Source organism: Peromyscus leucopus, chromosome 1, assembly GCF_004664715.2.
Source record: "Peromyscus leucopus breed LL Stock chromosome 1, UCI_PerLeu_2.1, whole genome shotgun sequence".
Taxonomy (NCBI): domain Eukaryota; kingdom Metazoa; phylum Chordata; class Mammalia; order Rodentia; family Cricetidae; genus Peromyscus; species Peromyscus leucopus.
In genome coordinates, this window is record NC_051063.1 from 11,354,148 (window position 1) to 11,378,689 (window position 24,542).

Genomic DNA, 24,542 nt, shown 5'->3' on the forward strand with positions numbered 1-24,542 from the left:
TTATCCCATCTGCTCATAGATCCTCTGGCTCACCTGATTCCAAGCCCTCACTCTGGAAGAATTCACTCCCTACAGCCTCGAGTGTCATCTCACTTGGAAGAAAGCTAGCTTAGCTCCTGTGCTGGACTTTTCTGGAATATTCCTGTCCTTCAACACCTTAAGGTGTTCAGGCTTAAGGTTGCTCATTGTAGGAGAGGGGGAACAAAACAGAATCCAGTTGGGAAAGCAAGCCACAGCAGTGGAGTAGAAACACGAGGCAGAGTAGGATGGGGCTGGAAGGGAAAGCCAGGAAGAGCGGGAGTGGGAGGAGGAGAAAAAGTGTCTGGGGTAGACCCTTCCCTTCAGAGCTCTCAAAGAACTGTCCTCAGGAATGTCTATAGCTAAAGCAGGTAGAGAGGAACCAGTGACAGAAGCCATCTATGCTTCATATAAAGCAAGGAGATGGGCGCACTGGCAAGAACAGTGTCATGAGGAAGACAGGAGACTGTGGTCAGCAGGACAGCAAGCCTGTCCAGAGAACGGGGAGTGGACCTGGGCCTGTAGGGGATCAACGAAAGAGGCAGTTTGTTCAGACTATTGGGACATTCTAGTTGTGAGAAGAAGGACAGAGCCATGGCAGCAGTGGAACTGTAGTACTGCGTCTCCTTCAAGAAGAGTAAGGTGACATTTGGAGCAGAGGGCCAGGGTCCAACTGACAGAGCCTGAGGGAGACTATGAGCTGACAGACAACAGACAAGGCTTAGGTGTTCAGAGCAAGTTCCACATCAAAGTGTAGGGCAACATACACTTTGAGAGGGGATACACACACACACATACACACACACACACACACACACACACACACACACACACACACACACACTTGAGATATGTTAGTGCCCAGGCACCCCCGATTTGTATTTCTAAAAAGTTTTCTGGTGATGCTTAGATGATAGCACAGAGGGCTGCTTCTTCAGGGTTAGCCTGGCTGAATAGGCTTTGCAACCACAGGATATGAGTATGATCCCCCAGTGCCCTTTTCCTCATGCCCAAAGCAGGAGACATTAGAGTGGGCAACACAGTATACAGGGCCAAATATGTTAGTCTGTGCTCTCCTGAATACTGATGAACTCTTCTATAAAAACCATTGTAAGATTTTATGAATTAGTATGTGCATGTGTTATTTTGCCCATTTCAAGCCTAGATGATTCCTTCTTTAGATGCATATTACTTAAGGTGGTAATTCTATAAATTATTAGGATAGAATCAGAGCTTGCCTGAGTTGAGGTTAAACAAACACACAAACGAAACCATTATTACAATGTACAAAAGTGACTCAGGAATTGGACCAAGTTATCACACTGCCTTGAAAGTTGAAGAACTTCATGCACCAAACATGCTTCTTAAAAATAGTACACCCAGGGCTGGAGAGGTGGTTCAGCAATTAAGAGCACTGGACAAAGGTTCAGTCTCCAGCACTCACATGGTGGATTCCAACTCTCGATAACTCCAGGCCCAGAGTACTTTATGTTCTCTTCTAGTCTTTGAGGGCATCAGGCATTCATGTTGTGAACAGACATACATGCAGGAAAAACACCCATAAGCATAAAATAAAAAGTAAAGGAAAAATATATACACAGATGACATTCTAAAGGAGAGGGGAATATTATTTAACATATGTATTTTATTGTCTGCCAGCTAATAAAATCTTAACAACCCTATTAACAGGATATGTTGTTCATATTTTGCAGAAGAAACTAATTTTCATGGATATTAAAAGAACATGTGTGAAGGCGTGGACCCTACAGTTAAGTCTTTAGAACTTCTTCTACATATACTGATTATTTTGCTTATGAACACACAATATTTCTTCCAACTAAGTTACTCAGATAACTGAGTGAACTGCATAGAAACTGCTCTCTTCTTCAAAATGCATTAAAATATCACACACAGAAAAAGAAATATGTGAGGCTTGGAAAGTAGTCTAACATCTGGCCCATCATGCTTTCCCCAAGTCTTGCTGAGAAATAACCTTCTTTAGCTACTTCTACAAGGGATCTTCCCTGCATGTGAAGAGATTCATCTGGAAAAGATACCTTATTTTATAATCATACTTGGGATAGTTTTTCTTTTTTCATTAGATCTAAGCAGGCATGCATAGATAGATGCAAGATGGACACTGAGTGCTAAGGAGCAATTTCCCATTTGTGAACAATCATGATACCCTTCCTTTTGGCTCTTTCGAGGATAACAGGAAATTCAGGATGCAGCATCTCTTGTGGTGTAACCCTATAAAATGAAATCTGCTGTAGCCATTACTGGGATGTGTGATGGAAGTTTAATTGCTTTGAAATGCCATAGGCTAGCAAGACATGGACACGTGTAAGAAGTTTGAATTGAGATTTGAAGGAAAACAGAAGTCTGGAACTATTTATTTCACAGCAGATGTATCCACATGGATTCTGCAGTATGATTGCCTGGCATGTTATTCCATCCTGCCATCTAGCTAGAGTGGCCTTAGGAAGTCATGCATAGAAGTGGCAGAAGGCTAATCTTCAGGATTTCTTTGTGACTTGGAATCTGGGCTGTGTTAAAGACACATGCACCGATATTAACCTTCTAATGCCCAAAAAGATGGGCTGTGGCATCATTTTGAAAAGAGGCTCTGTAGGGCTCCTCTGCCTCTTGCTCATCTTATGGACCCTGAGACAGTCCCAACAGTGTCCAGACACCTGTCATAGTGTGGACACAGCAAGTTACAGCCCTTAACCCTGATGGGCTACATGTAAGTGGTACATGCAGTATGTGCCGGGGACATAGATGCCAGAGCTCAAACACAGGCACATATGAATTTCAGCAAAAGCATTTTTCCTTAACTCATCTCCCCTCCATACTTAGAGCTCTATCTGTGTTAGAATCACTTTCTGTAAAAAGGTGGTCTGTAGGGAAGATCTGCTCAAGACAGATCAATGAGATCATTACAAGCCTCGAACAGAGCCCTTTCTCCCCTGCTCTGTCTTCTTATAGCTGCACATGGTGCTGTTTCTGAGGCCTCTCCCTCAAAGTAGGAATATGATTCTACTGAACCTCAAATGAAATAATTACCATTTAAATTAATGAAGTGTTGATCTCATTTGGCTGTATAAAGGGTGAATGTATATAAAAATATAAGGAGAGTAGTGATAAGCTGGAGAGTTTTCTTCAAGCTCTGTCAAAAGCTAGCGGTAGAAGCAGCAATGAACTAACTATAAGTTAATAACATTGCATTACTCTATTGATGAGAAGGTTCTGAGAAAGTCGAGACTGAAGCAAAGGGAAGGCCAGTATGAGTGACATTAGAGCAAGTGAACATTCCTCACTCTAATAGCTTGGGGAGTGGTTTCCAGGCCAGGTTTCAGTTCCTACTCTATAACTCAGTCTGACTTCCTTTAGAAGGTATACAACCTGCTTGACTAACAGGGAAGCCCTGTCAACCATTCATAGGACATTTGTGACATTTATTTATGTCCTGTGATATCAAGTGACATGTGCCTGGAACATGGTGAGCATGTTAGGCTTCTAGGGTACATACTATTAGACTGTGGGACAAAGTTGGACACAAAGCCTGAGCTCTGAAATGGAAACAAATACTTCTAGACAAAACTATTATATTAAGAAGCCAATGTATTGGAGCCCCTGAGGGTTTGCATGTGTGCGTGCACGTGTGCAACACTGTAGAATCCAGAGTCATTATAAATTTCTTATCAGTCTATCTACCTAACATTTTATAGCAACTCAAGATGAGAACTGAAATGACCTATTTTCTTAAATATTTGCAAAAATCACATGACAAACCCAAAGGCTACAGCTGTATGTTAAGAAAGAAGTTCAGACATCCGCAGTTAAGTGACTTCTGAAGACTATTCTTCAGAGCAGTGAGAGCTAGAAAGATGTTGGTCAAAGGAAATCTGTGAAGCCTTCTCAACACCCAATTTCTGGCCTGCCATTTTTATAAAAGCAATCTTTCTTACCATTTCCTTTACTGTGGGCTTATTAAAAACCTATTTCAAAAAAAAAAATCCTTTAAAACAATAAGATCTGGTAGAGATTACTATATATCTCAAATCTGTAACTGTCCTCATTTTGAAGGAGGCTAACAAGATAATTTTTTTCCTGAATGTCAGAAGTCTTAAGGTCAAGTGTACAAAACCACTTACTAAGATAATGGAAAGCAGTCACTGCTGGGGAACCTGCCCATTTGCTATGTACATGTCATCATGTCGGACATTTCATAGAACAAAATGAATTCATACCAACAACCCAGGAAATAAAACTGACATCAGGTTAGTATCTAGAATCAGCTTGCTTGAAGTCACTGCTTTTACCCAGCTCATTTTCTTGAGTCACCATAGTGGCTCAAAATATACTTCAACTCAAAAGAGAACGCCCCACTTTATGATTAAAGCAGCTGTGCTCCCGCTTTCTCTAAATTGTCTTCCTTATCATTTCACACCTGCCTTTGCATTACACTCTAGGTCCTTCCTCTTCCTTCCCCTGAACTGCATCTTTACCAAGGCTGCTTCTCCCATGACAGTGCTGAGGGAAATACAAACAACGGGAAGCACTTGTTTGAGCTAACACATCAAGACACCATTTATGACAAGTTTGGGTTTTTGTGACCTTAAAGCTCTCAGAAGCTCCTCCCCTGTCATTAAATTCATTATGCTACTCATCAGCACTGCCAGGTTCTGTTCTCTTAAACACTGTGGAGTTCGTTCGTCATTTTCCAACATCCAAATAACCTCACGTGAACCAGAAAGCACAAATGAGGAGGCTAGCCATTTATCTAGAGTTATCAACCCCAAGTTATTGAAAATATAAAATGAAAACAAGAACCCAGATGGGAGATAAGAGCAAAAAACAACGAGAATGGCAGTATACAGGAGATATGGAGCTCAAAAGTAGTCAGGCTAGGGCTGGCAAGAGAGCTCAGTGGGTAAGAGTGATCTCCTCCTACCCTAATCACCTGGCTTCAATAACCACCTGACTTTAATCCTTGGAACCCACATGGTACAAGATCTGACTTCCTCAAGTTATCCTCAGACCTCTACACATGTAGAGGACCTACACACACAGATTTAATAAAAAAGGAGTGCGGCTAATATGGGAAGGTGATGATGGCGACAATCATATCCAGGTCACTCACTATTCTAAGAACATTGATTCATGTACACTGACTTCTACATGCCTAGTTTTTAAATCCAAAGACATCAGCAGACTACCCACCGAATATGTTGTATTAGAATAATGAACAACATGGAAATGATAAATACATTCTATGTATTTAAGTACATTCAATGTATGATAAGTACATTCTATGAGGGAAGAACTATACCAAACTCTCCTCTGCCATTCCTTTAAATAGAAACAGTTCTATTATATAGCCCAGGCTGGCAGAACTCATGATCTTTTAGCTTCTGCCTCCTATGGTGTATACATCGGGCCTCAGGGCTAAATTCTTTAAATGGCACCACTTTCTCCTTGTTCCCTTTGCTTGCTTCATTGTATCTATAGACAAGTCTTGTACATGTTATTTGCTTCACCTGAAATGGCCTATGGCTTGTTAGGCATTTGGTTCCACCCTTGCCTCCCTTTCAGGGGTTCAGTTAAAAGAAGAGGTTGGTTAATGGTAAAAAAGTCTACAAAGACTAGTCCATTAATAACAGTTTACTCATAATGACCCCAAACTGCACACAAGAAAAGTCATCCATGGAAAAGTGAAGGAGAATACAAATTTATGGCATCCACAAAAGAGTAGAACTTAACAGTAGAAAGAAATGGCCTCATGGCATAGTTATTGGAATAAAGGTATCTGAAAAATGTGAGAGATAAGGAAGCCACATTCATCTAAGCCGTACTCAATTAATCCTATAGATATAAACTTTGCAAGACCATGTCACCTCCAGTGACAGAGGGTAGATCAATGGCTGCACAGTATGGTTGCGGGACATGGAACAAGAAAGGAATACAAGAAGTTTTAGGGCAGCAGTAGTTGCCTAGATCTTGATGGTGGTGATGGCATGGTCTGTCAAAACACACCAGCAGGACATGTAAAACAGAAAGTTCATTACATGTAAGTTTATCTCAATAAAGTGGGTTAAGAATATATGAAGACCACATATACTAATTTGTTTATAAACTGAGATTCAACGCCAGGTTGTCTGACTGAGTGGTGCATGCTTTGAAACCACCACGAAGAATGAGTTTCTTGTTTTGAATAAATAGAAAACCTCAAATAAAGATTGCTGAATTTCAAAACAGTCTCTCAATTATGTGTGAATGTGTTCTGATAGGACTGTGTCTTGGCTTCAATTCTTTCCATTTTATTTTGGAACTGGATTCAGAATCAGTGGTTCATTGAATTCATTTCATTAACTTTCTAGTCCTCATGAATTTCTGACCAGAGGAGGATTCCACTGACAATGACTCTCACACCTTGGGGATCAGAGCCTGATGGCTTTTATTCTAGCCTGAGATATCAACCATCACTACAAAATAATCATGATCTACCACTCTTAAGGAGAGTCAAACACCTGTGCTAAGAGAAGAGTTAAAAATGACCAGGGATATCACTTCATCCTCTCTCAAAGTAGTAATTCAGTTCGTTACAGAGATGTTAACTTTCTCTTTTTTTTTCTTTTATTTTACAATACTATTCAGTTCTACATAACAGCCACAGATTCCCTTGTTCTCCCCCTTCCTGCCCCCCTCCTCTTCCCCTCAGCCCACCCCCCATTCCCACCACCTCCAGATCAAGGTCACCCCCGAGGACTGAGATCGACCTGATAGACTCAGTCCAGGCAGGTCCAGTCCCTTCCTCCCAGACTGAGCCAAGCGTCCCTGTATAAGTTCCAGGTTTCAAACAGCTATCTCATGCAACGAGTCCAGGACCTGGTACCACTGTCTAGATGCCTCCCAAACAGATCAAGCCAATCAACTGTCTCACCTATTCAGAGGGCCTGATCCAGTTGGGGGCCCCTCAGCCTTTGGTTCATAGTTCATGCGTTTCCATTCGTTTGGCTATTTGTCCCCGTGCTTTATCCAACCTTGGTTTCAACAATTCTTGCTCATATAAACCCTCCTCTTTCTCGCTAATTAGACTCCCAGTGCTCCACCCGGGGGCCTAGCTGTGGATGTCTGCATCCAGATTCCTCAGTCCTTGGATGGGGTTTCTGGCACGAACAGCCTGGACATGAGTGGGAGCAATGAACGGCGAGGGGTCGAGGGAAAGAGAGCGGGAGATCCCACCTGAGTCAAGAACAGAGAGGGAGAACAAGGAATAGGAGACCATGGTAAATGAAGACCACATGAGAAAAGGAAGAAACAAAGTGCTAAAGAGGCCCACAGAAATCCACAAAGATACCCCCACAAAAGACTGCTGGCAATGGCCGAGAGACAGCCGGGACTGACCTACTCTGGTGATGGGATGGCCAAACACCCTAATAGTTGTTAACTTTCTCTTAAGTAGAAGCTTTTGCACATTGCCAAACCAAGTTTTCTGCTTACAATTTTATATGGCATATTAATAGCTAAAGAGTCAGTAAGAGTTTTTTTTCAGATTTTTTTTTTTTTTTTTTTTTTGGTTTTTCGAGACAGGGTTTCTCTGTGTAGCTTTGGGCCTTTCCTGGAACTCGATTTGTAGACCAGGCTGGCCTTGAACTCACAGAGATCCGCCTGCCTCTGCCTCCCGGGTGCTGGGATTAAAGGCGTGTGCCACCACCGCCTGGCTTCTTTCAGATTTTTATCACTTCTTATATAGGTGCAATTAATTAGAACCTGTGAGATTTAACAGACTGAAGTCAACACAACATTTAAACATTACAATATGAAAATTAAGTAAAGTTGTGTTATTATTGATATAGGATTATGGGAGGAAAAAAGTTGAAAGACACATTAGTTATTAGAAATCACAGTTTTCTAGCCCATTTGAGGTCACTTAGTTAATTTCAGCCCCCAAACATTCTCATTGACAGCATATTTATGTATCTTTATTTCAGGGGGTAGAGAACATACAGAAATAGACTCATGACTCTTTATATGTTTGCCACTTTCCATTTTCAATCACTTTTTATTTTGCTCAGCCTTTTCATTATGCTTATTATTAGCTCCCATATTCTGCAAAAGCCAGGGTACAAATCCTGGACTTGTTTTTTCAAAGACCACAGATAATGCCATTTGGTTAATAAGAGAATGACAAAACCCACAAAATTCCCTTATAATTCTCTTCAAATAACTAATTAATCTGGCATAGAGCTGACAGGCAAACTATGCAGCCACAATTTTAATTCTGTTTTCAGAGAGGGAGGGAGAGAGAGAGGGAGACAGAGGGGGATGGGTGGGGGGAGAACTGCACATGTGGATCATCCAGGATTGGAACCCAGGATCTTACATGTGTTAGGTAAGCTCTCTACCACAGTGTTACATTCCAAGTCCTGAAGGTGGATTTTTAAGTACAAAACTGTACATTTGGAACCCAGAAGAACAAAAAACTGAAGCAAAGCATGACTGATACAGCCTGACCAATATATTGCTACCATTCAGTGGAAGTTCAACAGGGAGAAAACTTCTCTATATCTTCTGTAAATGTTTTTAAGTGTCATACATTTAGTAGTTAGCTATTCAGAAAAGAAAAGTGAACATTTTAGAGGCAAGAACCTAGATTAAATACCGGCTAAGCAGGGTTTCCTGGCAGGGACTTAGTGTTACCATCTAGATATCTCACTAAATCATCCACCAGACCAAAGAATAAAGGTAAGACCCCCGCCTCCAACTCAGTAGGGTGTGAGCCACATCATTCTGTGGATGAGCTAAAAGATAAGACCACACACACAGTCAATATATACAAGAACTTGGAATCAATAAATATGAGAAGAATGTAAGTTCAGCGAACACAATGCTAGAATGTGTAGAATGAAGAAAATAGCCAAGTGGTATCTTCAGTAAGCAAATTCGTCAGTAGGACAAACCATGTCTACTTACTTTACTTTCCAGTAACAATCATCTTACTTCTGAAAATGGGTTCTAACTAGACTCCCACATCTGATTCTAATCCCACTGTTCACACTGGCCATATGAATAGCACGCCATTTTGACCTTTCTTCAAAAACATAAAATACCAATTAAGAGCACTGTGCATCCAAGCATTATGGAGTATAAACCACATACCAACAGTGAATCTACAGGCAGGTAGTAGAGATGTAACATTATTCAAACAGTGAAATAATAAAATAAATAGATTTTTACCATTTCAAGTGACAATACATTAGAAATCACTTCATACTCTCAAAACAAAAATAAACCAAACCCAAACTTTTCATTTTAATTTAACACATGGCATGCTTAATGGTTTCAGTACTTCTAATTCTTTTTAATAAGTGTTACAAACTGAAAGACAGGTAACTGCTAAAAATATATTGTAATATCTTAAAACTATCATTCCCTACCAATGGAAATACAATGATGGCAATTAAAAGTAAAAAAGATGATTAAAAGTTAAGATCTGAGAGGCTAAGAAGTCATGTTAGACTGTCAATTGTTTTTACCATTGTGGGTAACCAGTTAGAAGTAAAAAAAAAAAATCTAGTAGTTTAGTTGTGGTCCAGGAAAGAGTCAGTGGGGACAGGGGAGGTTTCAGCGACATGCTGGTAGAAAAACAGAGACTTACATAGTCTGGGAGGGCAGTGAAATGAAGGGCGTGGCAAGCTCGCTCACTTAGTGGTCATTTTTTGAGTTTCAATGACTTTTTTTTTCATTCTTTCGCCTAGTAAAGATGACAGAAGGTCCTAATTTATTATCTGAAATCTACTTCTGTTCCTAGATAGAAGAGAGTTTAACTGTACACAGTCATATCATCCCAATACAAATACTTTGAGTCAAAGAGATGTTCATGCATTCCACAGAATCACAACTACACCCTCAAAGCTCAGCACAGGATTCGGGGAGAAGAATCAGCCGCACGGTGTGGATACTGAGGGTAGAGGCTTGGCTGGTGTGGTCTCCTCAGAGTGATGCAGCAGAGGAAAGCAGAGCCTAAGAAAAGCTATTGTTTTTTCCCAGACTCTGGTCCCCAGACTATAGAAAAATGTCTGGATGAGCATCTTGGGCAGTCTCCTGGATGGCAATGCTAGAAGAACTTGTCACAATCTACATCAGACCAATGACAGGTGCTCTAGACCTTAGGTGCTTCCTGCTGTGGTCAAGTACAGTGCTACCAGTACTTCTGTCTAATGTGACCTGGAGGGGTTGTCAGGGGTGAGAAGGAGATTAAAAGTAGAGTGTGTCAGCCAGGCATGGAGATACATGCCTATGATTCCAATATCTAGGAAGGAGAAACAGGAGGATTTTGCCATAAATTTAAGGCCATTTTGGCCTATACAGTGAGTTTGAGGCAAGCCCAGTCTACATAGCGTGCGACAGCCTGTCTTCCAAAACCAAAAGACACATATCAACTTCTGTGTCTGTATATTATGCCAGCCCATAGTCTCCAACATTTTCTACTATTGTCTGGCTGGAGGGCTGAAAGTGCTCAGGAAACCCTTAGGAACTGACCAATGAAGAGGCAGTATTCATTGAATTCTGTGAGGAGAACCACCTGGGTGGAGAAAGCTCTTTTGAAATAGCTCACTAGTATATTTAAAGGCACATGGGTTGGGGATTAAAAACTTTTTAATAAGAGGAAAGAGATGGGATGGGGGGCACTAATCCTGATAACATGCCATCCATTTGACACCTAAGTCATCTTCTGGCTTTGGGAATGTTGATCAGCATTGGAATACTGGAGTTTGCATTTTAGTTCTTCATTGACAGAATGCTACATCTGCTCTAAGATGAGTGACTTTCCATTTTCACATACATTCTCAAGTGGGGTCTTTCATGGGCACGTGACATTCACAGCATTTTTTTTCAAGTAACTAACTCTGGGGAAGGTACATAGTCAAAAGGTACCTAAAAATTGACTAGAATTATTTACAAGATGGACTAGGCAAATAGATATTTAGTAAGTTTACATAGGTTCACATTCATTTCCTCATGTTTATTCTGTAAAATTATCCTGCTGTAAGAGACATTTTAATTACATCGAGGTCATTATTACTGCTGTTGTTACTATCATTGAGCAGCAGGACAGAATCCCATGAGTCCAATTAGAATCATTAAAAGTCAAGGTAGCATCCGCAGCCAAGTGTTGACTGTGGCTATTGTCTTTGGAGTTTCCCAAACAGTGAACTGTTCTTGCTCTGGCGGCATTTGCAGACTGCTGCTATAGAAGTACAGAAAACACAGTTCTCTGAAGCGCAGTCACCAGTGTGCCACTCAGAGAAACAGGTGGATTTCCAGAGAGTCCCGTCCTGTCCTTCCTACACTGATAGGGAACCTGAGCACAGGAGCGGTTGCTGCGGGAAGGGAAGTGCTTCCCTAGTCCAGACCCACACAGCGCAAGTGGCTGAGCATGGATGAAGTCAGCCTTGAAGAGAGTCCTACCCTCTGTAGTTCCCTTAGCTTCGGGCTCTGCTGTCTGCTGCTGTTGTGTGGTATCTAAGTATGCCTGAAGAAATGCAGGGGAGCATATAAGACAGATCTGCCAGGTTTGGTGAGAGACAGCTATTCATCCCCATGGGGTGTGGGCTTTTCTGAATTTATTAGGATAAGGGAGACTACAAAGTCTTCTGATGTCCAAACCGTGGCTTCTGCTTTCCTCAATGAGAAAGGGAAATTCTGACATGGGTACTGATATCCCCATTCCAGTGGTAGCCACTAACCAATCTGTGAAACTGCCCTCTTTCTTCTTTCTCTCTATCTCTTTTTATCTTATTTTCTTCTTTCGTGTGTGTGTGTGTGTGTGTGTGTGTGTGTGTGTGTGTGTGTGTGTGTGTGTGTCTGTCTGTCTGTCCTGAAGCTCACTATGTAGACCAGACTGGACTCAAACTCAGAGATCCACTTGTCTCTTCCACCCAACCGGTGGAATTTAAGGCCGGTGTCAACACACCCAGCTCATCCAGGAGTTTTCAAATTCATTTCATGTTTATGCAGGGTTAAGACTGAGAGGAGTGAGCGGGGTAGCATCATGGTTAAGGTTTTTGCCACAGGACATGCTGCTCTTTGTTGTCAAAAAGAGAAGTGGCTCCCTGCACAGCAAGGCCTCTACTGCTGGTGGATCTGACTTAAACCTTGAATTCTTGCTCGGCTATCATTGCACAAATCTCTCAAATATTAGCTCTTTTTATTCTTTGACTTTACATCTCATAAAAAGTCAGTCCATTTTTTCTCCGGCCCTGGTGATGTGCACTCCTTTATTTCTGGAGTATGTTGCTCCTGCTAGCCTCTGCCCTAGTCCCTTTTATTGGTAGGACACTTGGGAAGTAATAGTAATGCTTAGAGTAAGGAAGAAAGTAACTTTGAAAGAATTCATCTTATTATGATCATGTTTAGATGAAATGTGGGTCTTGCCATCAACAAAATTACAAAACAATTCCTCTGGGAGCCTAGAGCATTCTGAGTAATTCCTCTATGAAAAAATGAACTTTAATTGTTACTCTTGGCAGCCGTCTAAGAGAAGAGTGAAATATTATACTAAATATTGCCACGTGCAATAGTAAAATACAATTTCCTTCTCGCCAGAAGCAGTGTACGGTCCCTTGAAATCCACGTTTGGGTCTGCTGATTTAGTTTAAATCCCCTGTTTTCCCCTCTCCAAAATCAACAGAGGTTTTCCAAAGAGCTGCGTCCTTTATTAGAACCATTTGCTCTTTTTAAGTTGCCAAAAAGGAGTAAGTAAAACTAGGAAGTTTGTTTCGGTTAAAGTTGATTCTTCAGCTTCCTTGAGGTCAATGTGCTTTGTCTGTGAGCCCCCTCTGCTAAGAAGGCCACTCCAGCCAAGGTTCCATGTTGGTCCCTTTCCCCCAGTACAGCTCATACGTTTATCTAGGACTTAGGAGCAGGCTGACGCTTCAGCATGAAACATACATATGGCAATTTACATTCTGTTTCTTTTCTTTTTGAAGAACTGAAAACTTCAAATAATTTTCATATTGCCCATACAATTGCAATTTTGAGACTGGGGCATCTTCACGTTGACTTCCTAGAGTGGGACAGCAATAGGCATTTACAGTTCTTTAGACTAAGCAGCACACTGACGTGCTGCTCTGCGTAGTTTACAGCCAAGGAAAGGACCACACTTCAAGAGCAGAAGGGTATTCTTTTTCTAAGTATGGAGTAGATTATGCAAAAACATTAAGTCACTGGTCATATGTGCTGAATACATGACAGATTCATAAGTCCTATAAGGAGGAGTTTACCATGAGCTATCTGCAAAGAATTTTAAAAGAATATACATTTTGGCATAAATATCTGGGTATACTGGACGCAGTTCCCTAAGGAAATATTAAGCTCCTATGTATGATATCATGTAGATGTTACTCAGATTCCATAATGTTTAAATGTGGAACAATTAGGGGTCCTAAAATGAATGTCTTCCTCAGAATTAGTCATCATGTTTCCAGTGGTCTGAGTGCCAGAATTGCCACCGATAACACACTCCCTTAGCTGTAGAATACTGTTTTCCCCACAGAGGGATCTAAAAATTATTATGATCTAAAATTATTTGGGAAAAATTTTGAGACTGTAACTGTGATATAAAGTAATTCTTGTTATAACTCCACACACTAAAATTTAGGTCATTTGCAACTGGAGTAAATACACTAATCTTTAATCTTTAGAAGTGCTTTATGTAATTACTTTCTATTTATTATGCTATATATTATCCATGACAACAAACATGACAGCTACTGTTAAGAAGAGCACTAGAAGGACATATAACTTGCTTCTGCTCTGGGAAAAACACTCTGTGTTTGTTCTGTGTCACGTGCAGCTGCTGGGGACTGTGTGGTAGGAAGTTCCATCCGCACTTTGGGTTTATTCCTAAACATGCCTGCTCTTCTGTTTGTGGAGTAGTAAAAATAATATGTCACAGAACGCATGGCCTAATTGATACAGTGAGAAATGTGTGTCAGTTATTATATAGGAAGAAGATGAAAAACTTAAAAACACATAGCTATAAAAATACCACTCAGAATCAATGACAGCAAATACTAAGGCAGTTAGGAGTCCCATAGGCCAGTTATACTTGGGGGTTGGTTGAATCTTTAAAAACTTGACCTAAGATGTGGGAAGTGTAGGAAATCTGCCATGTGTGTATACTACTAATTAAAAAAAAAAAATCAATCCCTGCCTTTTAAGTGCTAAAAGACCAAAGAGCTCTTCATGTGGGAGCACAAAATGTAAAGATTTGTTTGAAGGGTTCCATTTCCTACTCTCCATTGAAAATCGAGGAAAAATAAAAATATTTTGCCTGTGACAGAATATGAAAGAAGTTCTCACCCTTAAAACCAGCAGCATTGGTTTTCCAGTCATTAGCGTTCAAATGTCCCGCACGGGAAGTCCTGACAATAACATGCTGTACGTCTCTCCAGGTCAGAAACGGACTGGGGAAAGACAAGGTAAGAATCATTGTACCAAAAAAAAAGATGGGGGAAGCAGAGAGTCACAAGCAAATTCAAAAAGCAAAATCAAAATGGCAAAGTACTAAAAACAGGGGACAGAGACTTGGGTTTGGGATAATCAAATGCCACTCCTGCTCTCAATGTGGAGACACGATGTCAGTCTGTGGGTGGCAGAAAATATAGCTGCAAGAAGAAATACTAGGCTCGAAGTCAGTACGTCAGTACAGCTCAGTGGTAAGACGGTCAGGGTTTTCCATTTCCTCAACAAAACGGCTGCTCATTACAGAGCTATTGTCCTCTCAGCGAGAGTTTGCATCAGACACAGCAAAGTCAAAATAAAAGGCCCCTGGAACATCCATGCTTTAGTCATAGGACTAGGCAATCAATTTGCAGTTTACTCAAGATCAATATTTAACCTTCTGTATAAATATATGTGTGGGATCTGGAAAAATTTTAGCTAAAATTAAGTCCACATTTTCAGTGTTGTTTAAGGAAAAGAATGTGGTTTGATCTAAAAGTTAGGTTCTATAGGGCAGAGGACAGAAGCATATTCTCACTTTATAATATGGAGTTGTTACATTAAACAACCAGCTCACTAGTTCTCAAGGCTGACAGCATGGAAGAGCACAAGGTAATGATCGAACAGATCACACTTGTTTGAGAATGAAAATCTAATGAAAACCAACCCAAGGACAGTGTAACACAGTCTGGGTCTCTTTCAAAGGCCACAAGTACACAAACAGTTACTGGACATAGTGGGAACATGAGTACATTCTTCAGTCTTGAAGTCTGAGATGTGTTGATCTTTAATAAAATCCTATTATTTACTCATTTATTTACCTTTCACTATGATCTAATGTGTTACAGGGTGTGTGTGTATGTAGGATGACTTTCAGGAATTGGTTCTCTTTCTGTACTGTGGGTTCTGGGATCAAACTCAGGTCATTAGGTTTAGAGGTAAACACCTTTACCCACAATGGCATCTCACCACCCCTATTATCTTACCTAACTGAGAATTATGATAATAATTATCACATGGCCTATGTAATCATTTTCATCCATCACCTTCAATTTAGAAGCATTTGTAGGATTCAGCAACCTGGAGAATGTTCACTTAAGAACTCTGTGGAAGTTACTTGACATCCACCTCACACACTCACATCCCAACGCCAAGGGAGAACTTATCAACTGTGACTAATATTTAATTGTGAAGCCATTGCTTGGCTTCAAGCTACTTTTTGTCCCAATCACAGCTACCATATACACAATTTGGTCAGTGCTCTCCTAGAAATAAGTAGCCTGGTAATCAGACAGCAGCTCTTTTCTTTTCTATGTGAAATGAATCTCTACAAAGAATTAATTTCCTCAGTTAGAATGTAGATACCATAATCAGTTAAAGTAATGCTAATTACTCCACATAATACCCACTGTACAAGAAGCTCTTGGGAGGAGGAGACAGCTAGCTATTTTGTTCAGGTAAGCCGCTGCTCTTATTTGGGAGTTTGAATATCAAGACATCGGGGAAAGAAAAGAACTATTGAGTGTTGATACCTTTCCCTCATGCTCTAAGACTGAAAACAAATCGAGAGTGAGCACAGCCACACCCATGTTTTCAGAGGCTGAGACCAGAGCGGCTTCTTAACGGTTACATTAGGGAAAGAACTCATGTTTAGAAAATGAGAACCCTGCTAGGTGGACTTTAAAACCGTGAGAACAGTGGAGACAGAGTTTTCATTCTGTTTGAATAGGACACTTGTTGGGGACCATTTTGGAAAGTGGTGAGGCATGGAAGTCAAAGGTAGAGAGGTGTGCGGTAGGACCCAGGAGGAAGGGAAGGAAACTTTGCTTCCAAGGCAAACGGCTTGATTTGGCTCTTTGCTGACTTGCACTGAATCACATGATAACTCAGAAGACTTGGTGCAGTGCTGTCAGGGACGTGTAGAAACCCATTCTGAATGCTGGCCTCAACATAGATGCTCCACTCTGCCTGAGACATGATGCTCACAGTGCATTTCCTTCTTGGTGTGTCTGCTTAGGAGGAAGTTGAAAGCCTCAACCAAAAGGCACAGTTTGGACAGACATTCCAGCTGCTCACTTATGGTTTTCCACAGTGTTCCCAAATGAACAGACATATTTTTATTTTTTTCATGTGTAAACAGTATAACAATGAAAAGTCCACATGGATTTGATGATTATATCTATCTATACCAACCTAGCGATTTAAAGATAACGCTAACTTATCTTTACCACACAGTTATTAACTCTAGTATTTTAAATATCACCCTTTAGGAAAAAGAATAAAAGTGAGTTTTCTATGTTCCCTGCAAGATGCAGAGAAATTCAGCATAGGATTCTGAACATTGGGAGACACACATTTTCCTTTAGTTCACTACATGCTGAAATATAAAAGTCGTCTAATGTGGAACACTTATCTTGTACCTGAAGCAGCTGTGTTCTGGCAGATGGAGGAAGTCTCCCGCATTCAACTCAACCTGAAGAAAGTGCTTGAGTTACTTGCTCTCATGCTGACTTACAAAAACTAGTTTCTGAAATATTTGTAAATAGAAAACCCAGCATCAGGAAATTAGAAAGAACGAGGTGTCTGGATAATTTCACTTTGACACCTGGCAATGCATGGAGCTGCCTGAATTTCAGCAAAATATACAAGTGAGAAAATAAGGGATATCAATGGATTTGGAATAAGTGGCATTTCTGCCTGTGGCAAGACAACTAATGAGCTCAGGAACCAGTGAGAGCTTAACCGAGGTAGACGGTATACTGTCATCACCGTAGTACTCCAAAGGACGCTTGATTATGCAGATGCCTGATTTGCAACTTCATATTCTCCCTGGTGGTCACAGGGCTGATGTACAGGTGAAGACTGAGCCAGACTTTCAAAGAGAACATTTGGTAAGAGAACATTCTGGTAACCACATACAGAGCAAAAGCTGAGTACCCTTCCTAGGGAAAGCCAGAGGCACAGGAGTAACACAGGATCCCTTAAACATCACATCCTTCCACAGATACTTTTGATCTAGATTCCTCTGGCCTCAAACCCCCAAATTTCTCCTTCTCAAAAGCAGACAGACTGAGAGCAGCTGGAAAGAGCTACACCAGGGAGGGCAAATGCTGCTGACCTAAAGAGAGAGGATGGCTCATGTTGAGCCTCGATAACTACCTCCCTCTAACAGCCACAGTGGCTACTTCCTGTGATCACCACCAGTTACACTTCAGTAATATACACAAAAAGTAGCTACCTGTGATCTTTCAAAGTACTGCAATGTACTTGACTTTCTGGGCAGTTCTGAAAAAGCCATGTGTTTCCCACTTAGGAAGTTTTTCCTTTTTGCTTGACCTTGTGATAACAAACATCACTTTGGAGACTACTGCTCAAGACCAGGGGACTGCGTGTTGTGTACACAATATTGGGACCAGTCTCTTTAGCATTTCTCCCCAAATACAAAACTGAGAATCCAAGTTGCACAGTCACACAAGGACACTGAGGTGGCAAAGGCAGATCCAGAATCCAAAGCTCTGGGTTTTGCCTATAGCACTCATATCGTCAATCAGTGGATACAGCAGCTTCCAGAACAGACCCATAGGCTGCTATAAGGATGGGTATATTCTGGCTTCTTCCGTTGTTCTTAGATGTTCTGAATCAAGAAGCCAAACATCTTGGACATGGTCTTAGGGTCCTGTGACCTTTGTGTACATACTAGCTCAAGTCAACTAGTTGACATTTGTTTACTATCATATTAAGAAAATTCTTGAGCCTTAATTTTGATTGCACATTTTGAAAGATCTAACTTTTACACATTTTATCAAAGATCAAAAGAAAAATATCATACCAGGAAATTCAAGTCTTTTAAATACACTTCACATTTACATGATATCGTAACATTATTATGTAAATTTTTACCATTATTGCTGTGGATTGGTCGCCTCCCTTGCCAAACTCTCACTTTGGTGTGCTTTACAGCTTGGTTTGTTAAAGCTCCTCAGTGGACCAGCTCAATCTGCCCCCAGGCACCACTAGTTTTCAGCCATTAACCTAGGACAATGACTCTATGGTTACCACAGGCTCATACAATGTTCTTGTTCCCAGCAGTTCAAAGTTTTTAATGAGCTCACTACAAGATTTAGAATAAGCAGGACATGTCCCACGAGAGTTATTTTTGTGTAGTGCTCCTTATTAAGCTTTTAAGTATAATTGCTAGCACTTACATTAGAAAAGAAAAATAAAATCACTCGCCAAGAATTCTTGAAAATAATTCTCAGATGTGTGAGTTTTGGAAACAAACTTGTGTTTAGTGATCCTTACAAACAAGGTCCAAAATGAAGCCTGGGCAACTGGCTCACCTGCACTTTTTTTCTTAAAGAGCCTCATTCACAAAAGATGTACAGCCACCACCACCACCATTCCATCCATCCATCTATTCATCCATCCATCCGTCATAATCATAATCACATTCATAATAATCTCCATCCTTAGCTCATAAGTAAGTAATGAAAGGGACAAGACACACCTCCACAGAAGAAACGGATCAACAAGAGAAAACAAAACCAGAGAATGAGAGTAGCTCCCAACAAGATCAGCTTTCTAAAGTGAAAGTGATTCTCTCTAATTAAGTGACAAGGGATCACCTGGATCAATGGACAACTGCAGGGCCAATCAGCAATCATCCAACTATCTCAGTTATTAAATAAAACCAACCCAAGCACACTGGGGTTCCTTTCATTAGTGTACCTAAAACAGAAATGGGAACAAGTAGCCAGGAAATTAATGTCATTGCACCTATAGTTAAGAAATTAGCAACTGTGAGAATGGTTTATTTGAGCCCGATTATGAAAGATGAGGAAGTACGTGTGCAAAGCCTGCTGAGAAGGGTAATAGCATTACTCCAACCACAGTCAGTGCATACAAATGACAGAAGATTCACTAAAGGGGACCAGCAGCCCTGTCATGACTCAGAAAGGGTGCCAGGTACTCAACCCCCTATAGGCTCTCCACCCCCACAGACCCTCCACCCCCTAGCAGGGTACATTTGTTTTGTGTTCAACTGTAATTCAGAAGTCCTAGCCTTACAAACAGGGCATAGTGGTGTGCACTTTTAATCCCAGCACTGGTAAGGCAGGGACAGGAAGGTTACTGGTGCTCTTCAGTGAGCCAGCCTAGCCTACTTGAGAAGTTCAAGGTTAGTTAGGGACCCTGTCTCACAAAAAAGGGTGATTCAGTGCCTAAGGAGTGAAACCTGAGGCTGACCTCTGGCTTTCACACTCACAAAAGTGCTCATACGCACACTCACATACACACACATGGACATACACTTGAAAAGTTTTAGCTCTAAAATCAAATTAGAACCACAATTTGTATTGGATTCCCCTGTTGAGCCATGTGTGATCCATTTACACCTGAACAAAACTAGAAAAGATCAAAGGCACATTAGCTCACAAGTACCAAGTCAAGTTTTTGTTTCTCTCTGTCATGAAGCCATTCCCAGGCTCTATAAATTCAGTCTGACCAAAGGTCAAGAAACCTGGTTTCAAAACACATGCAAGAAGACAGCCTCTGCCACATGATGGAAACTTTTCTCATGGACTCCGAGATGGCCTTTGCCCTTACAAATCCTACTTCATCACGGAGTGTATCTGTTATCATACCCCAAAGACCAATTATGTTTCCTATAGCCCCTACACACAAATGATGGATATATTTTGCATGCTCAATGATCACTTCTTCCTTGACACACTTTGCTGAATAAATTATTGTAGAATTAAACCTGGAGATGGTGAGGTACAGTAACTGGAAACAGTATTCGAAGCTGAGAAGTCATGATGGTGAGTTTTCCACTGATGCACTCACATCCTTACCAGAGTACCCTGAAGGAACGAGGACCTCTCTGTTCAACCTACAATCCTGAATCTGGATCTGCCTCTCAATGTCATCAAGCTTTAAAATCCATGGAGTTAGGAAGTATACGACACTATAACCACGCCCTCACTGAACCTATCCCTGTGAGCCTATGCAAAGCTCTCAGTCACCTTCTGTCTTCAGGCATGGCATGAATAAACACACAATTCTAGGTTAATTGATTCAGGTCTGTAGAAGACATCTGTACCTCTATCCTTTTAATTTCTCATCCAAAATTTCTCCTAAAAAATAATAAGCATGATCTTCAAGTAAATGAGAATGATAGAAATCGTTCCCTCTGCCTTAATGTGGAGACAGAACCATTTATTCAGCAATGCAGCTGCAAGATTTGGAGGTAATGAATATAATAAAGTGCCTGGGGAAACAAGTTCCCCAAAGCATCAGTCAGGCGTGACTTTTGGAGATTAGCAACCTACTGTATCAGGAAAACTCAAAAGGGTGGAGTTACATGAACACCCAAAAAAGCTCATGTAATCAAACTATGTTTTCTATAATGATTCCTATACTCTCATCATAGGTTTTTTTAAAAAAATGTTGAAAGTTCTCTAACACATAGTCAAACAATTTAGCACTTGGTATATAATTCTGCTTAGTGGGGTTGTAATGCTACTAAGCTCTGTCACAAAGGCCTCTTTTGACCATCTCTTTTACCATGGAGTAGTTAGCTATCTCCTATGCTGGGGAATATACTGTGTGCCTACTCTATGCAGCATTTTATTTGTGGGAGGTTGCTTGCTGGCTGGCCACTGACAAGGATGTGGTGGAGGATGGTGGAATGCTCTTTGGTTTGCTAGCAGACTGCTTTAGAGAACTGAGTAGCAGGATGGTGCTGTAGGTACACTTACTCATTAGCTGAACTAACAGACTGAAAGGCTTCTGGTATTTTCTACAGAGTTCAGAGATTTTCAGCACTTGTAACTTGGCTACACGCATCTTAATAATTACTGGCAGTACCAAGATGGAACCCAGAGCCTGTACATGACAGGCTAGGGTTCTGCCTCTAAGTTACACCCCATGCTGCATTGTTACTGCTGTTATTCTCAGTTACTTTACAAATATTTCTTCCCATTTTTTTTTCCTGTTACACATAAGTGATTAAAATTATATTCTTTTCTGCTGGTGGGATGGCTCAGTGGATAAAGGTGCTTGCCACCAAGACTAACAACTTGACTTTGATCCCTGGTATCCTCAAGGTGCAAAAAGAGAACTGAGTCCTGAAAGTTGTTCTCTGTCCTGCATGCATGCATGAACTCACACACTTATGCACACACACATACACACACACACACATACACACACACACACACACACACTGTGAAATGCTTCCATACCCCTCTCTACCCTCCAAATAAATACATGTAGAAATAAAAAATAAAAATGCTTTTCTATATGCTCATTCTAGAAGCACATTTTAGACAAAATTTCTCAATATTCAGTTTTAACTTTAAACTTGATTGGAAATCACTAAGCATTTTATATTCTAGAATTTGAAGTAAATGTTATTATACATTTCAGAAACTCCTGACTTATATCAATCTCCAGCAGTCTTTCTAATTATTGGAAATCAATGGAAATACATAATTTTAAAAAAATTACATATTACACATATCCACAGGAACAAATTGAAAAAGGCTAACAGAAATCTATCACAAAATGTCTGGTGGTATTATAAAGGTGCTTATGCTGAAGAGTGACGGGTGAGACAACGCCTTTGCATCTTCTCTCCTATTGACTTCCTGCATTATATGCATCGGGATGCTGAAACTACAGCTAGCGTGGCAGCACCATTAAGGAAGACGAAGAAGACGCCATGCTTGTTGGTCTTAGTGGCTCTGAGTTTCTGAACTGACATGAGGGATGGAGACTTGTTGTGTGAGCATCCCACACCGTTTTTCTTTCTGAGAAGTTTTGCTATGTGGCTCAGGCTGGCCTCATACTCACTGCAATCCTCCTGCCTCATATCTTGCAGATTAAAAAGGATCCATTGAAAACCGAAGGGAGCTGAGAGACAGTGCCACAGTCTGAAGGCGTGAAGTGGCATCAGAAGGGCAGAGTTTGGGTTGGGGTCAATCTACACTGATGTGGGACGAGAGAATGAACCTGTGGGGAACTGAGTGGAATTCAAACTTGAGAACTTCCTGATGCTTTACTAGGAAAGAGGTGCACAGGAAAACGAGGAGGTGGATGTGGAGGAGAGAAAACAGCAGCTCAACTCTAGAAAGCAGCTTAGCCTTCCTCTGATGACTGACTCTGCCTTCAGCAGTTGCTGCGCTGGGGGCTTTATTCACTCAGTGTGTGCAAATTACCCGTCCCCCTCCCCCTGGACAGAAAGCACCCTGGATTCCCTTCTACAGATAAGGGCACCAGCTTTAGAAAGGTTTCATACTTTTTTTTTTTTTTTTAAAGATTCATTTATTTATTACGTATACAGTGTTCTGTTTGCATGTATCCCTGCAGGCCAGAAGAGGGAGCCAGATCTCACTACAGATGGTTGTGAGCCACCATGTGGGTGCTGGGAATTGAACTCAGGACCTTTGGAAGAAGAGCCAGTGTTCTTAACCTCTGAGCCATCTCTCCAGCTCAGGTTTCATACTTTTTAAAAGCTGAATGACTAGTAAGAACTAAAGCAGGCCAGGCTTCCATGCTGTAAATGGGCTTTGTAGGTTACCAAGGTCAAATGTGACTGAGAAAAGCCAGGGAGGGCTAGACACGCTCGGTTAGATCAGTAAGTCTTAAGAGGCCTGGCAGTGGTGGTGTACGTCTTTAATCTCAGCACTTGGGAGGCGTAGGCAGGTGGATCTGTGTGAGTTCAAGGTCCACCTGGGCTACAGAGTGAGTTCCAGGAAAGGCACAAAACTACACAGAGAAACCCTGTATTGAAAAACCAAAAAAAAAAAAAAAAAAAAAAAAAGGAAGTCTTAAGAGTCAGACCACAGTGGTTAGTCCTAAAAATGTATATACTTCATGATGAATACAAACGCAAAATTCTAAATGCCTTTATTAAGAAACAAAAAAAAGTAAGCCTTAACAAAGTATGATCTGGCTTAAGATGTCCCTGAAACATTAGTTTTAGGAGAGAATGAAGAATAATTTATTCTACTGAAAATGAAGGAAGTTAAGAGTTTCAGACTAGGCCTATTCCTCACTAGTGAAAGCAGATGCCACATATTTGCTTTGCTAAGGACCTGTCTACACACATATGTCCCAAGGACTTGTATTAACCTATATGTATATCTACATAAATATACCCCAAGGACCTCCACTAATCTATATGTATGTTTATACACATATATTCTGAGGACCTTCACTAACCTATATGTATGTCTACACACATGTACCCCGAGGACCTGCATTAACCTGTAGACACACATGTACCCCGAGGACTTGCACTAAACTGTCTACACACATATGTACCCCAAGGACTGCCCTAACCTGTCTGTACACACATGTACCCCGAGGATCACCACTAACCTGTCTACACACATCAACCCTGAGGACCTGTACTAACTTGTCTACAAACATATACTCTGCCAATTTAAACAAAATACACTAATGCCTCAATGCTTATTTACCGCATGAACAAATATATCAAAACTAATATAATTGTCATCAGAGAATACCTAAGGATAATTTGAAAGTAAACTGGTGTGGAGGCATAAGACTCAATTATTTCTTCAGCAGATTTCATGAGAAGAAAGGAAAAGTTATGGTAAGAAATAAATGAACTGAAACGGCCTGTCACAGAAATTCAGATTATGGTATTAAAGATAGGAGGATAAGTAGATAAGAATAATAAATGTAACCCAAATTTATATGACAAGAAATAAAAGGAAATACTTCCCTATTGTAAAATACATTGCTTTAAATTATCAATTTTGTAAACTGCCTAAAATATGAAACCCAAGCATAATTTCTCCACAAAATGAGTGACAGATAATATTATCCACAATAAAATTACATGTTGTGGGGAAAAACCCCACCACTGAAGAGACACACAGGTCAAATCTACCAGAAAGCCTGGTGCTCTCTAAAAGCTTGCTGTTGGATATTATATGCGTTTGTGCATCATGATGGCTGAATAAGAGGTTGAGAAAATG

General features: G+C 40.7%; 1 protein-coding gene across 1 annotated transcript in view; it reads right to left on the reverse strand.

Annotated features, from left to right (window-relative positions):
- The window catches only part of Pcsk5 (proprotein convertase subtilisin/kexin type 5), a 425,182-nt gene that overhangs the window by 183,096 nt on the left and 217,544 nt on the right, over positions 1-24,542 (reverse strand). The window contains 1 exon segment of the mRNA XM_028874891.2: positions 14,392-14,495. Within this exon segment, the coding sequence (XP_028730724.1) occupies positions 14,392-14,495 (104 nt within the window).